General features: G+C 42.7%; 1 protein-coding gene across 1 annotated transcript in view; it reads right to left on the reverse strand.

The window, feature by feature from the left end:
- The window catches only part of DKK3 (dickkopf WNT signaling pathway inhibitor 3), a 42,928-nt gene extending 29,011 nt beyond the window's left edge, over positions 1–13,917 (reverse strand). The window contains exons 1-2 of the mRNA XM_058160147.1: positions 13,697–13,917; positions 9,675–9,911 (exon numbers count right to left, since the gene is read on the reverse strand). Coding sequence (XP_058016130.1) covers positions 9,675–9,887 — 213 coding nt within the window. The 5' untranslated portion in view covers positions 9,888–9,911; positions 13,697–13,917. The remainder of the gene's footprint in view (positions 1–9,674; positions 9,912–13,696) is intronic.
- Positions 13,918–14,568: the final 651 nt, after the last annotated feature.

A 14,568-nucleotide genomic window follows, 5' to 3' on the forward strand; every position in this document is an offset into this window, starting at 1 on the left:
CAACACTGGTCTAGAATATGTTTCTTTGACAAATGAATGCAAAGGCTTTTACAATCACACCTATTTTCTTGTCATTGCTGTTATCTTATTCAATCTTTGAAAAGGAACAGCTTTCAATGAATCTGTTATTAGATCTCTAGGACAAAACAGTCCACACCTTCTCTTAAATCTTGGTACCTGTCCAAAAGAGCAAATGCACATATCGTGTTTGCCTTTAGCAAATACGCAGTAAACCAATCAAGGAAAAAGAGCTGCTTAAAGATATTCAGAAGTAACTGTTCTTCATCAGGAAAAATCTGACAATCCCTCAAAAGCTGGTTATTTTGAGCTATCTGAGGCAGGAACACAGCCAGATTGGTAAACTAAGGAATTTACTATCCATCTTTAATCTATTACCAAACACTAAATAAAGTCCTTCGTGGCTTGGCTTTTAGGTATGTCCATGACCATCTCTTATAAGTAGAACTGGCACATCCTATCTGCTCATATCTCCTATCTCATTTTAAGGCTGTTAGGCAGTCAATTTTCACTTTCATTTTACAGTAGAGTCAAACAAAACTAGGCACAAGGCTGAAAACTGTGAGCAAATTAAAAAGCTTGACTTGCACCATTGATTCAGCTACAATACTTAAACATTGCTTGGCCTATAAGAATCAAAATATGAGATTATGCATTGACACATAACTAAAAGCCCAGTTCATGTGAACAGGACCAGCATAATAATTAATTAGTATAATTATAATTATAAAGTATAATTTCCAGAAGTTTAAATCAAACCATTATGTTCCAATGTTTAGTGAGAATGTCTGTATCAATACAGAGACCCTCTTTATTATAAGTCTATCCTGTTGCTTCTTATCATAAGACAGAATGGAAGGTGGGAGAAGATCAATGCAATTCTAGCTTTCCATGGCAATTAAAAATTCTCAGCACATCAATGGAAAGGAAATACATTGATTCCTGTGACATTTGTCTGAGTAGCGCAATGTGCTGGTGACAGAAATCAGAAGCAGAATCATATCAAGACTGGCTGTGTCCCAGAGAAACACAAGAATGTTTATAAACAGGCTATGCTTAATCTCCAAAATGAAGTGCTGGCACCATCATGCCTAGACAGGTCTTCTGATAGGAAGCTGTTTTTGCTTCATCCCAGATAATGCCACTGTTTCCATTTACAAGTGAGAGGAAACTCTGCTATTAGTCAACAGCACTCGCTGGCCACCAAATCCAAGCCTTGACTCTAGATCCAGAGGCAAACTGCAGCCTCAAGCACAACATATACTTGGAAAACAGAAAATTAAGTAGAAGAGTTAACTGTGAAAGTACAAAGTACTAGATCTCAGAACAAAGGAAAGCACAAGTACATTTTTTTTCAGCCTGTCAGGAAAGCAAATTTGAAACAGCTGAATCACTTTCAGCTCTGTAAACAAAAGCTGGGCTATACCAGAATATCAAGAATACTGAAGACAGACTTAACAGCCTTTTTGGTCGGAATAAATGAGTATGTGAGGAGAGAGAGAGAATAATAAATCCATGAACAAATTATTTTTTAAAAAAAGAACAGTTGATTTTACACAGCAGGACCTTGTTTTGTCTTGTCTCCATTCCCTAAAAACATGATGCTTTTAAAAATCATGAAAGTATTTTTCCCCAGATATGGCCAAGGCAAGGGCAGAGAAAAAGAAAATGGATAACAGATACAAATCTGCTTTGAGATTCAGGATCATCAGAATAAATACTTCTTTTTAGAAGCCCAGACATAAAGAGTCAAGGTGATTGGCAGATAGATCATTCACAATGAAGAATGAACAAACAAACAAACAAACCAAGGAAGCAGCAGAGAAGAGGAGGGAAGCATACATCATGACATTCAAAACCAAACAGAAAAGAATGAGTTTCCTACTCAAGTATCATAAATAGTGCACATGTTAGTAGGGGTTGACGTGTCCAAGGCAGATATTCAAGCAATATCCCCTCTAGCTGATTTGTAGAGAAATAAATAACAGAATAACAGAGTTGGAAGGGACCTTGGAGGTCTTCTAGTCCAACTAGCAGTGTTCCAATATTTGAGGGGCTGCCACAGAAAGGAGAGGGTCAAGCTACTTTCCAAAGCACCCGAAGGCCAGACAGGTGGATGGAAACTGAACAAGGAGAGATTAAACCTGGAAATAAGGAGAAATTTTCTGACAGTGAGAACAATCAATCAATGGAACAGCTTGCCTTTGGAAGTTGTGGGAGCTTCATCACTGAAAGCTTTGAAGAAGAGATTAAACCTGGAAATAAGGAGAAATTTTCTGACAGTGAGAACAATCAATATATGGAACAACTTGCCTTTGGAAGTTGTGGGAGCTTCATCACTGAAAGCTTTGAAGAAGAGACTGGACTGCCATCTGTCAAAAGTGGTATAGGGTCTCCTTGGGCGGGAGGTTGCGCTAGATGACCTACAAGGTTCCTTCCAACTCTGTTAATCTGTATAACCTCCTGCTCAAGCAGGAGACCCTATAGATCAGAGCTGGCTGAGGAATTCTGGGAGTTGAAGTCTACAAGTCTTAAAGCTGCCAAGGTTGGAGACCCCTGCTATAGACAGATCTTCTCCATGAAGATCTATCCCTAATCTGTTCTTTCAAGTATCTCAATGGTGCAGTCATTGTCCCTGTAATTGAGTTCAATCACCTTGCTCCTGGATCAAGCTCCTCATCTCTTTCCCAGCATCAAGTAGGGCATGTCAAATTTTTCTTTTTTAAAAAAAAATTAAGCATTTTTTAAAAACAAAAAGAAATTTTTGACAATTTTGACAAATTTTTCTATTTTCTATTTCCAAACATTAGGGGTGCTCGAAAGTTGTGACATGCCTTGGGGATTGTAAAGATATTTGGGTTACTTTAATATAATTTAGATGTGCTTGGTAAGTAACTACGTAAGTATCATCACTTTTTAACATTTTGTTTGTTTCATTTAGAGCCTTACTTCCTTACTGAAGTTTTTACTCGATCTAGTTACTGTTTTATTATTTTCTCTTTGTCTTTTCCTTTATATGTTTAATAAAATATTTTAGTATATACTTCCAGTTATTTTTAATGTATTTGAATTGTTTGGATTTTATTCAAAAACCACATCAAGGGATGAGCTGTTTGTTTTTAAATGAAATGTGGTATACAGAAGTTTCAAATAAATAAGAAAATCCAGAAAATTGAGTAATGACTTCTATCATAAGAAATTATTTTGCTGCAGTTGTAACGTATTTTTGAGATTTGTTTATTATGCCACCAAGAAAATGGCTTAATTATTTGGACTAATTACATAAAATATTGTTGCCTAAGAATAAGTGGCGGGCAAGTTGTTGAATTAATACAAAAATTACTAAAAAATAAAGAGTTTACCGTATATACTCGAATATAAGCCGATCCGAGTATAAGCCGAGGTCCCCAATTTTACCCCAAAAAACTGGGGTAAACTGGGGACTCGAGTATAAGCCGAGGGTGGGAAATGAGGCAGCTACCGGTCGGCGAAACCCTCCCTCCCTCGGCCGAGAAGGCTGGCGGCTCCCCCGCCCCGCCCTCTCACTGCACCGGCAGGGCTTCCCCGCGCTAAAGCAAAAGCCCGCCAAGTTCGCGCCGGCCGGTATAATGTGAAAAAAAGAAGAAAAAAAAACCTCGAGTATAAGCCGTATATACTCGAGTATAAGCCGAGGGGACGTTTTTCAGCACAAAAAACGTGCTGAAAAACTCGGCTTATACTCGAGTATATACGGTAATTGAATCTTGTGGGTGATGTATTTTATAAAACAGTAACATCTAAGCCACACTGAAGCCAGCCACTGGGTCTGTTCCAAGCTGTTGCTTCAGTTTATGCTTCAGCTGTTATTTTCTTAGCAGCTAGGCTCCAGTAATTAATTCCGAGGTATAGAAGAGTAGGAAGATGTTTGGACTAAATATCTTGCAAGCTGTTGCCCAAGTATCTCACTCCAGATAGAATTTTCTTAGCTGGCTAAGAGAAGTTGACATGAGCACCTGAAAGCAGCAGCTTAAGGACACAATGAGCTAAGCCCGCCCTCCCGCAATGTTGATGAATAAGAGGTCTAGGATTCAGAAGTAAAAAAAAAAAAGGCAAACATTTAAAAAGACACAGACAGTTAGGCAACAACTAGAAAATACACTATTGTATAAAGTGTCTCTTTAACAGGATTTACTTCTTCTAAGAGGGTTTGGCATGCAGCCTATTTTTCCAAAATTGACTACCAGTAGTATGAAAGTGCTCCAAATCAAATCAAATGGGGTTGGAAACTCACTAGCTTGATGTGCACATTGTGCTATGTCAGTTTAGTTTATTTAGATACAGATTATATGAACAAACCACTGTGCTTTGTAAACCAGGATGTATGGCTTCCAGTCCTGTCCATGCATAGTCAATTGTAGGTTGGCAAAAAAAAAAAAAAAAAAATCAGATCCATTTCTTTCCAAAATGGCACGTTCAAGATGTTTGTGAAAGGGAATTTTGGAGGTGGGAAAAATACGAGATACAAGATTGTTAGACAATAAATTTCTCCTATATCAAAAAAGGGGGGAAACACAAAAAAGTTTTCAAAATTCCACGTGTGTACCGTATATACTCGAGTATAAGCCGAGTTTTTCGGCACGTTTTTTGTGCTGAAAAACGCCCCCTCGGCTTATACTCGAGTCTACCCTTGCAGAGCCGACCCAGGGAGAGGGTTTTTTGCCCTCGGGAACAGCTGGGCCGGCAGGACGAGCCCAAATGCTGCCGGCATGCTTTGCCAGCTCGGCCGGCTCGTTTTGGGGCGGCGGCGGCCCCCCGGCGTTCTCTCCCGCCGCTTTTTGAGGGGGGCGGGGGCGGTGGCCGGGGGGGGGGGCGGGGGGCGGAGGGGGCGTTCGACATTTTCGCCCCCCTCTCACTCGTCCTCCTCTCGCCCTCGGAGGGGGCGGAGGGGCGGAGGGGCGTTGTCACTCGCCTCCTCTCCAGCCGAAATTGAGTGCGGCGGCAGTGGGGTGAGGCCGCCGTGAAGTGCCGGCTGGGGAGCCCGGAGCCAATCCCGGCCCCCAGCCGGCACTTCACGGCGGCCTCCTGCCGCCGCACTCAATTTCGGCTGGAGAGGAGGGCGAGGTGACAACGCCCGCTGGGCGAGAGTGACAAACAAATAGAGTTCTTCTTGGCGTTTGTCACTCGCCTCCTCTCGGCCGAAATTGAGTGCGGCGGCAGTGGGGTGAGGCCGCCGTGAAGTGCCGGCTGGGGAGCCCGGATTGGCCCTGGCCCCCAGCCGGCACTTCACGGCGGCCTCCCCTGCCGCCGCACTCAATTTCGGCTGGAGAGGAGGGCGAGGTGACAACGCCCGCTGGGCGAGAGTGACAAACAAATAGAGTTCTTCGCTTGCACGCCTTCTCGAAGTTGAGTGCGAGCGGCAGTGGGGTGAGGCCGCCGTGAAGTGCCGGCTGGGGAGCCCGGATTGGCCCTGGCCCCCAGCCGGCACTTCACGGCGGCCTCCTGCCGCCGCACTCAATTTCGGCTGGAGAGGAGGGCGAGGTGACAACGCCTCCGCCCACCGCGGGCAAGAGGAGGACGAGTGAGAGGGGCGAAATGTCGAACGCCCCTCCGCCTCCGCCGACCACCGCCGCCGCCGCCATCAAAAGCGGCGGAAGAAAACGCTGAGGCCAGCCGCCGCCCAAAACGAGCCGGCCGAGCTGGCAAAGCATGCCGGCACTTCAATCCCGGCTCCCCAGCCGGCACTTCACGGCGGCCTCCCCACCCACCCACCCACCCCCACTGCCGCCGCACTCAATTTCGGCTTTTCGGAGAGGACGGCGAGTGTGTCAAACGCCAAGGCGAGAAGAACTCTCTTTTATTTGTTTGTCACTCGCCTCCTCTTACTCGTCCTCCTCTCGCCTCGGAGGGGCGGAGGGGCGTTGTCACGAATACATCCCAATAAAATGCAAAGGTTTCAAAGCATGTTTTGGAAAAGCAGCGAGGATGGGGAGAATGCTGCCTTGAATGTGAAAAGAAACGTGGAAAACTCCAACTACAGTATAAAAAAAACATTTGCACTCAGTACTTTTTATTTTATTTTATTTTTGCCAAGTTTTCCCAGGGTTTTTTTTCCCTATGGAAATTGGGGAGGTGGGGAGAAAGAGGTGAAAAGAAAAGCCTCTTGGAAAGCGGAGAAATACGGCAAGAACAAACAATTTCTCCCGAGAGGGGGCAGGAGGAGGAGGAGGAGGAGAGATGGGGCATTGCAAGCTAGGGTGGGAAGAAGGAGGAGGAAGAAGAAGGAGGCAAAAGAAACCGACCTCGCGCAGATCAGCAAATTAGCTTTCCTTCTCCAAACCAATTTTTTAAAAACCCGTTCTACCCAGAGCAAATGGCAAATAAGCAGCCTGCTTTGAGTCTGATTATTGTTTCGGTGGTTGCCCTCTCTGATCTCCTTGTACATGACAAGGCACCTCTAACCCAGCGCTTTGTGTTTGTTATTGGTAATTCTCCTCTCCTTCTTCCATTGGAGTCCTCTCCTTCCTTTCCGAACGGGCGGGCGATTTACCTTCTCTGCCTCTTTTATTTTCCTGGAGGTGGAGGTGTATTCCTAAGGATGCCTTCAGTGCTGGGGAAGGAGCCGATCCATGGAGGGGAGGGGGGCGACGCTGCCGAGAAGCCGCTGCTTACAGAGAGCGAAAGAGCCAGGGAGACCTTGGCATAGGTGGGCGGCTGGTGTAAGGCAGGGCAGAACCTTCGACCCGCAAGGATCCCGGGAGGTGGGGGACGAAAGAGAGGCAGAGAAGGAGGGAGGAGGAAGGAAAAGAAAAGAAAAGGGGGAGTGAAAATAAGAGCAGTCCGAGCAATAAATAAATATTGCTGGGCTGCTTTCCAAAAATCCTCAGCACGGAACTAAAAGTTGCAAGTGTTTTGTGAGTTCAAACAGTCCCTTCCAGACTAACACGTTTCATTAAAAGATACAAAGTTTGGTAAACTGAAGCTCGCTCTGTCCAATGTAAAAATCATCATCATCATATAATAATAATAATGATAATAATAATAATAATAATAATGATGATGATAATGATAATAATGATAATGATAATGATAATAATAATAATAATAATGATGATAATGATAATAATGATAATGATAATAATAATAATAATGATGATGATGATAATGATAATGATAATAATGATAATGATAATAATAATAATAATAATGATGATGATAATAATGATAATAATAATAATAATAATAATAATAATAATAATGATGATGATGATGATGATGATAATGATAATGATAATAATAATAATAATAATAATAATAATAATAATAATAATAATAATAATAATATTCAGCCGTGCTTCGCTTTGATGGCAGCCTGACGAAATGGGGGCAGGGGATACATACACGGTTAGGGAAAATAACAAAACAATGTTTTGGGCTCAATTGCAGTCTTAAATTGAGGACTACCGGTACTTGCAATTTGAACCTTATTGGACACTTCATTCCTGGAGGGTTTTTAAAGAACAGACTGGACAATCCTTTGTCTGAAACAGTATAGGATCTCTTGCTTGAGGAGTGGGGACTGGACTAGAAGATCACTGTTAGTTTGGGATATGTTCAGAGCCCACACATCTGATGACATAAAAAAATTGGCAAAGTCATCTCAAGTCACTTTGGCCGTTATTCCAGGTGGGCTTACATCTGTATTGCAGCCCCTAGATGTCAGTTTAAATAAACCTTTCAAGGACCATGTGCGAAGGATGTGGCATGAATGGATGACATCTGGTCAAGCTCGTCTGACAAAAGTTGGAAATCTGAGAAAGCCAGACATAGAACTAATAGCACAGTGGGTTCGTGATGCATGGGAAGATATTCCAGAGGACATGGTGCAACGTGCCTTCAAGAAATGTGGCATTAGTAATGCTATGGATGGCAGTGAAGACAGCGCATTGTATGAGAGTGACAGCAGTGATGATGACGACTGTGAACTCAGTGATGACGACAACGTATATGCGGATAACATCACAGAAGCTGAAGTAGCTGAAGCTCTGTTTGGACAAACAGATGATGAGGAGGAGAACTCCAGTTTTGAGGGATTTTAGCTCTCGTTAGCTTGGTTGCTGTTACTTTTAAAGATACTGTATTTTTGATACCATATTCTTTTTGGGGACCCCCTTTTGCACTTTTATTGTTTTTCGTTCAAATAAATATTCATGTTATTTTACTTGGCTCTATCTTTATTTTTTACATTGACCAGTAGCTGCCTCATTTCCCACCCTCGGCTTATACTCGAGTCAATAGTTTTTCCCAGTTTTTGTGGTAAAATTAGGTACCTCGGCTTATATTCGGATCGGCTTATACTCGAGTATATACGGTATATTTAATTAGTCTGTAAAGCAACTGCCAGTACTATTTAATGAAGCAGATGGATTTCCTTCCACATAGTTACTGATTTAACATTAGAAGATCAGCAACAGGAAAATGTGCCAAATTAGATCTGTTTTTCAATACATAAAAATGCTTGAAAACTCTGTTTCAATTTTTCACATCATGAAAACAGTTAATCAGGATGGAAAACAAGCTCAAACTATACTCCACCTTAATATTACTGGCCCGAAAATATGTGTGTGATTCCCGGGGAAGAAAAATGAAAGACAAGCTGAAAGTGATATTTTTTTCTTTGTATTTTTCTATAAAATAAAAGCACAGATAAGACAAGATTGCAGGCCTACTCTATGAATGACAAACAAAACTTACCATAATGGTTTTTTTTGTAAGAGATTTGCAATTAAATTTCTACATATATAAGATGAATAAATTCTTTTGGTGTGCATTTTAGAGTTACACATACTCTTTTTATTCTGCCTCATTCTCCCTACTGTCTTTGCCTTTGACACTTATTAAATCTTTTGATCAGATTAGAAAATGCTGTTACATTTCAGCCCTTCAAAAATACCACTGACTATAAAGCATGCCCTGTAGTATGAATTAACCCCTGGAGGTCTAAAACTATATAAATAGCCGAATAAAAATAGTTGATACTGGTAATACATAAATAAAATATTCACACCCTTAATGTTTCACCCTGTCTGCAAGTCACTCAAATTAACCTACACAACCATATTAGGCTGAGCAGGTAGATTCTCCACCATTTTATTACACCTCATTATTCTCATTATGCAGACAGACACATACCTTTTCTTCAATTATCAATTAAATGGTAATCATTTCAGGAGCACAAGTATGTTATGTTATGTTTTAATCTTCTTGTTGTTAATCTAAACCCCTGAGTTTAAAAAGCATACTGTAGCAGTGGTGGGTTTCAAAAACTTTTACTACTGGTTCTGTGGGTGTGGCTTGGTGGGCATGGGATGGCTTGGTGGGCGTGGCTTGGTGGGCATGGCATGGGAAGGATACTGTAAAATCTCCATTCCTACCCCAATCCAGGGAAAAGTTACTGCAAAATCTCCATTTCCTCCCGATCAGCTGGGACTCAGGAGAATAGATGGGGGTGGGACCAGTCAGAATTTTTACAACCAGTTCTCCGAACTACTCAAAATTTCCACTACGGGTTCTCCAGAACTGGTCAGAACCTGCTGAAACCCACCTCTGTACTGTAGTAAGATTCCCCATCAGCTTAAAACATTAAATTCTTTTCCCAACTCTTGGGACAAAAGTCTTACCTCTTTGACTGCATTGGTCAGCTTGTATTGAGTGTCTTCCATCAACTCCTCGACTTCCTGGAGCATTTCATTCAGGCTAGTTTCATCCTTTGGAAAGCTTAGAACTATCTCCTGGGGTTGTTCTTTTTTCTTATTGTCTGAAGCAGGAGCTGAAAAGACCATGCCCAGAAGAGCCAGCAAGAAAAGCTGCCTTGTTGAGCTAAGCAGAAACATCCTCAGAGCTGCTACAATGATTCTCTACAGACCAGAAACAAAAACCTCAATCTTAGTTTTTTCCCAGCAAGAACATGTTCTAAGAGAACTTCCAAATCCTCATTCTGATATTAGATGATCGGTACTGAAAGCCAAGAAGATGACTCATTCAAGTTCTAAGAATACTAATCTAGCTTTTTCTTCAAAAAGCTGGAACTCATTACATTAACAGCAACCTTCAAAAATGCTGCAAGACTGAAATTTTCTTTTCAGAATTCCAGCTCCAACAAAATATTCAAATCTCTTTTCTTTTTCCCATCTCTCTTTTCTCACATGGATACATATAATATCTACCACTGGGCTTGCCATTCAACATGTAAGTTCTTTTGGAGGATAGTTGCCCTACAGGCTCTTGCCTCCCTCCATTCTTTGGGTGATTTCTGCAAACCAAGCCATATTATAATACCATCCTTTTGCATGGTTTTAAAATTGTTGCATGAAGCAACATCTGCAGGTAGTCCTTGTTTAGTGATAGACTCATTTAATGACTCTCCAGAGTTCCAACAGTGATGAAAAAGTAACTTTATGACCAGTCCTTGCCTTGCAGGTCTGCAAGCGAAGGAAAGCTAAAAAAATAAGATCATAAACACATATGCAGTTTCACTTGGCAACTGCTTTGCTTAACAACTGAGTTGCCAGGCTCCACTATAGTTGCTAATGTACCAGAGTCTGTCCAAAAGGAACCAAGGTGGACAGGCCAGGAAGAAAAACTAATGAGGGCTATCTGTATGCAACTCTTCTTCTAACATCAAAGCATCTTATTTGATTTCCCCAAGCTCCTGAGTTCCATTAAGTAGAAGATGTTTCAGCATATATTTGCACATACAAGGATTGCCAGAGGGATTTTGAGATGGAAATGATGTAAAGTCCCTTGTTAATCTCTACAATATGAAGTACCTTCTTAAGATAAAGCCTAACCATCTTTGAGTGAATGGTGCCATTTTGGCTACATAAAAACAAACTCACTCTTTGAGGAAATGAGTAGCTACCGTGGCATAAGGCAGGGTTGAATATCAGTCTGATCCACAAATATAAAGGACAACTGAACTGTATTTATATATTTAAGATGTACTAAATGTTCTTTTTAATTATAAATGCTTAAAAGTGTTCCTCTACAGTTTTACTGCCTACTTACATTTTGTTTAGCATCTTAGTTGCTAAAGGGCAGAGATACTGCCCTATCCTAAAAGCTAATTTCTTATGTACCGTAGATTTTCTTATACACGGATATTCTCCAATTTCCATCTCCATGAAAGTAACAACATGTACAATTGGCTACAAAGGAACATCTGTGATATCTGCAATCAGGGCAATTACAAAATACTCCAAATGTATCTGTTTTTGAATCTGTTAGTCACATTTCTAGCTCAAGAACCATTGTCTTCCTATGGACAATTCCCACCGTACAACCATTCAACATATATGTGACAAATTTAATTCATAGTTGAGTCTAAAGTATTCTGACCAGTGGTGGGTTGCTACCAGTTCGCACCAGATCGGGCAAACTGGTAGTGTAAGCAGTGGGAGGCTCCGCCCACCCAACTAGACGCTCCTGTGCAGAAGCACAGCACACACGAGTCTGCGAGTGAACAGGTAGCAACGGAATTTGGAACCCGCCCCTGATTCTGACCCACAAGTGAAGGATTTAATTTGTCCTGAGTATTAGTCCTGGCTTGCATCTCAGTACCAAAGTTTTTAATCCAAAATATATGATGAAAAGATTCAAGTACCAACAAGCAATTTAGGGGAATTTCAATAGTACCTGATGCAGATGGATACTTTATTTATTCATTTTTATAATTATTTATATCTTGTTATATTCTATCAAAAGAGACTTATAAGCAGTATAAATAATAATTAAAATGCACTCAATATTATTTAAAAGCAAATAGCAAAGATCTATGATATTTCCCAGGACACCATTTTTGGTAATGGCCCTGAGATGGAAGAGCCCACATCAGCAAGATTTTGAGATAGCTGCTGTCTTCCTCACTATCCCTTTAGAGAGTTCTCATAAAGATATCTATATATCACCTTTTACTCCAAAGGTGCTTTTTCAAGAGGCAACTGGAGTTTCTTGGTTTTTGTTTTTGTTTTTGAAGGAGTTTTGCTTCTCATCCAAGAACTGAAGAAACTTCTTAGATGAGAAGTAAAACGTCTTCAAAGAAAAACAAGAAAGTCCAGTTGCCTCTTGAAAATGCATTTTTGGGACCACCATGACCTGGATGACTAAAGACCTCTCTTCATTCACTCTTTAGATTGTTAAAGAGTTTATTTATTACTCTTTAATTACTTTATTAGCAACTCAAGGTGATGGTCATACCTATTACTCCTGCCTCCTAATTTCCCCATAATAACAACCCTGCGAGGTGAATTGGACTGAGAGAGAGTGACTGAACAGAATCATCACCTGGCTTTCATGCCTACGATGGGACTAAAATTCTAGGGTCAGCATTTCATTACTACACCAATAAAATCATTAAAAAAAAAAGAATAGTCTTAGAAAATGTAATGAGAAAAGGGTCAAAGTTCAGGGAGTGGCTCTTTGCCCCAGTTGCACTGAGGTTGTAGCGATAGCCTCTTTCACCATTATAACACACCTCCTAAGCAGGCACTCTTATAAAAAGGTCTCAAAGGTGCTTTTTTCAAAAGGCAACTGGACTACGTTTTTTTTTTCCTTTGAGGAAGACATTTCTCTTCTCAGCCAAAAAGCTTCTTCATTTCTGATTGGATGGGGTGGGATGAGGGGGGGAAATGGAAGGATTTATACAGGTAGTCCTCGACTTACAACAGTTCATTTAGTGACCATTCAAAGTTACAACTGCACTGAAAAAAGTGCCTTATGACAATTTTTTCACACTTACAACCTTTGCAGCATCCCCATGGTCACTTGATGCTTGACAACTGGGTCACGTTTATGATGGTTGCAGTGTCCCCGGGTCACATGATCACCTTTTATGACCTTCTGACAAGCAAAGTCAATGAGGAAACCAAATTCACTTAACCACCTTGCTACTAGTTTAACAAGTGCAGCGATTGTCTCACTTAAATAAACGTGACAAGAAAAGTCGTAAAATGGGGCAAAACTCACTTTGGCAAATTTCTCACTTAGCCACATAAATTCTGGGCTCTATTGTGGTCGAAAGTCGAGGACTACCTCCTTTACAGGGATCTGGTCAAAATCCTTCCACTCCCCACACCCCACCCCACCCCACCCTCCAGTCAGAACTGACGAAGTTTCTAGAATGAGAAGTGAAACATCTTCCCCAAAGGGGGAGGAAAACCCCCCAAATCCAGTCGCCTCTTTAAAAAAAAAAAAAAAACACCTTTGAGACACCCGGGACCCAGATGACTGAGAACCTCCATAGACATCTTGCAAAGAAGCATCTTGCAGCGCGCGTCCTCGCCCGAAGGCTCCCGGCTCTTCCAAAGCGCGGAACCATCCGAGTAGCATCAGCCACGCGAAGAACCGAACCGCCGATTCCCGAGGAGGGCGAGAAGGCTGCAAGAGCAGATAAATCGGGATAGGCTCCATCTGAGCCTCGGGGAAGCCTCCCCCAATCCCAACCCTGAGGAGAAAAGAGTCGAGCCCAAAACCTTTCGACCCCGTCCTTCCACTCCTCTCAAGAAATCGCTGCTGACTCGGAGAGGGCACGTTCGCAGAGCGCACGGGGTCGATAGCTTATACACGTGATCCGCGAGTAAATAAATAGCATCTTTCCCTCGCCCGACCCCAGCCCAGCCTTCGACAGCTCGGCGTGCCTACCCACCAGAGAAAGCCCAGAAGGAACCGGGCTTTTTTGCCCTCCGAGCAACGCCTGGATCCTGGAAAAGGCGCGCTAAGCTTCTCCTGGGCCTGCCTCGCCGGTCTCCAGCCGGTCTCCCTGGTGCGCCTGAGCGAGGGATGCGTTGGCACCTCCGCACCTCCTCCTCTCTTCGCCGACTGGCTGGGCCACCCGCCCTCGGGACGGCGGCGGAGTGGTGTGTGTGGGGGGGGGAGGATGAGGAAAGAGCCTTTGGGGAAGCTGACCCAAGGCTGAAAAAAAGCAGCAGTTCCTGCGCGCGCGCGTTCGCGGCTCTCGCCTGCCCGGGGCAAAGACCTATCAAGCCCCGGGAGAGTGGACGAAATGGGCGGGTGGGATTAGGGAGGGGGGCGACCGCTAGTGAAGGAAAGAGCAGCCCCTCCCTCCGCAACCTCTTCTCCCCTCCCTCCCCATCGCCCCTTGAATTAGCTGCCCGGGAGCGGAAGGTTGGTGTTTGCGGGGCTGCAAGCCCGAAAGGTTCGCGGCGCGCTACCCAAGCGATGAGTCGCAGGGCGGCTGGACGGACTTGCGAGGTTGTTCCACACACATACACACACACAGATCCCACTGCGATAAAACCACGTTCCCTTTCCGTGGTATAAAATGGGGTTGCTTTAGATAGAAGATGTGGAGGGGCGGGAGGGGACTCGGTTTTTTTTTTCGTACGAAAACATCAACAGCGTTGTACACTGAGAGCATATGCACCAAGACAAATTCCGTGTGTGTCCAATCACACTTGGCCAATAAAAAATTCTATTCTCTATTCTATTCTCTATTCTAGTCACAACAGTATATATAAGCATAAGCATAAGACAACCATACAACATACAAGCGTATAT

The sequence above is a fragment of the Ahaetulla prasina genome, chromosome 1, assembly GCF_028640845.1.
Source record: "Ahaetulla prasina isolate Xishuangbanna chromosome 1, ASM2864084v1, whole genome shotgun sequence".
Taxonomy (NCBI): Eukaryota; Metazoa; Chordata; class Lepidosauria; order Squamata; family Colubridae; genus Ahaetulla; species Ahaetulla prasina.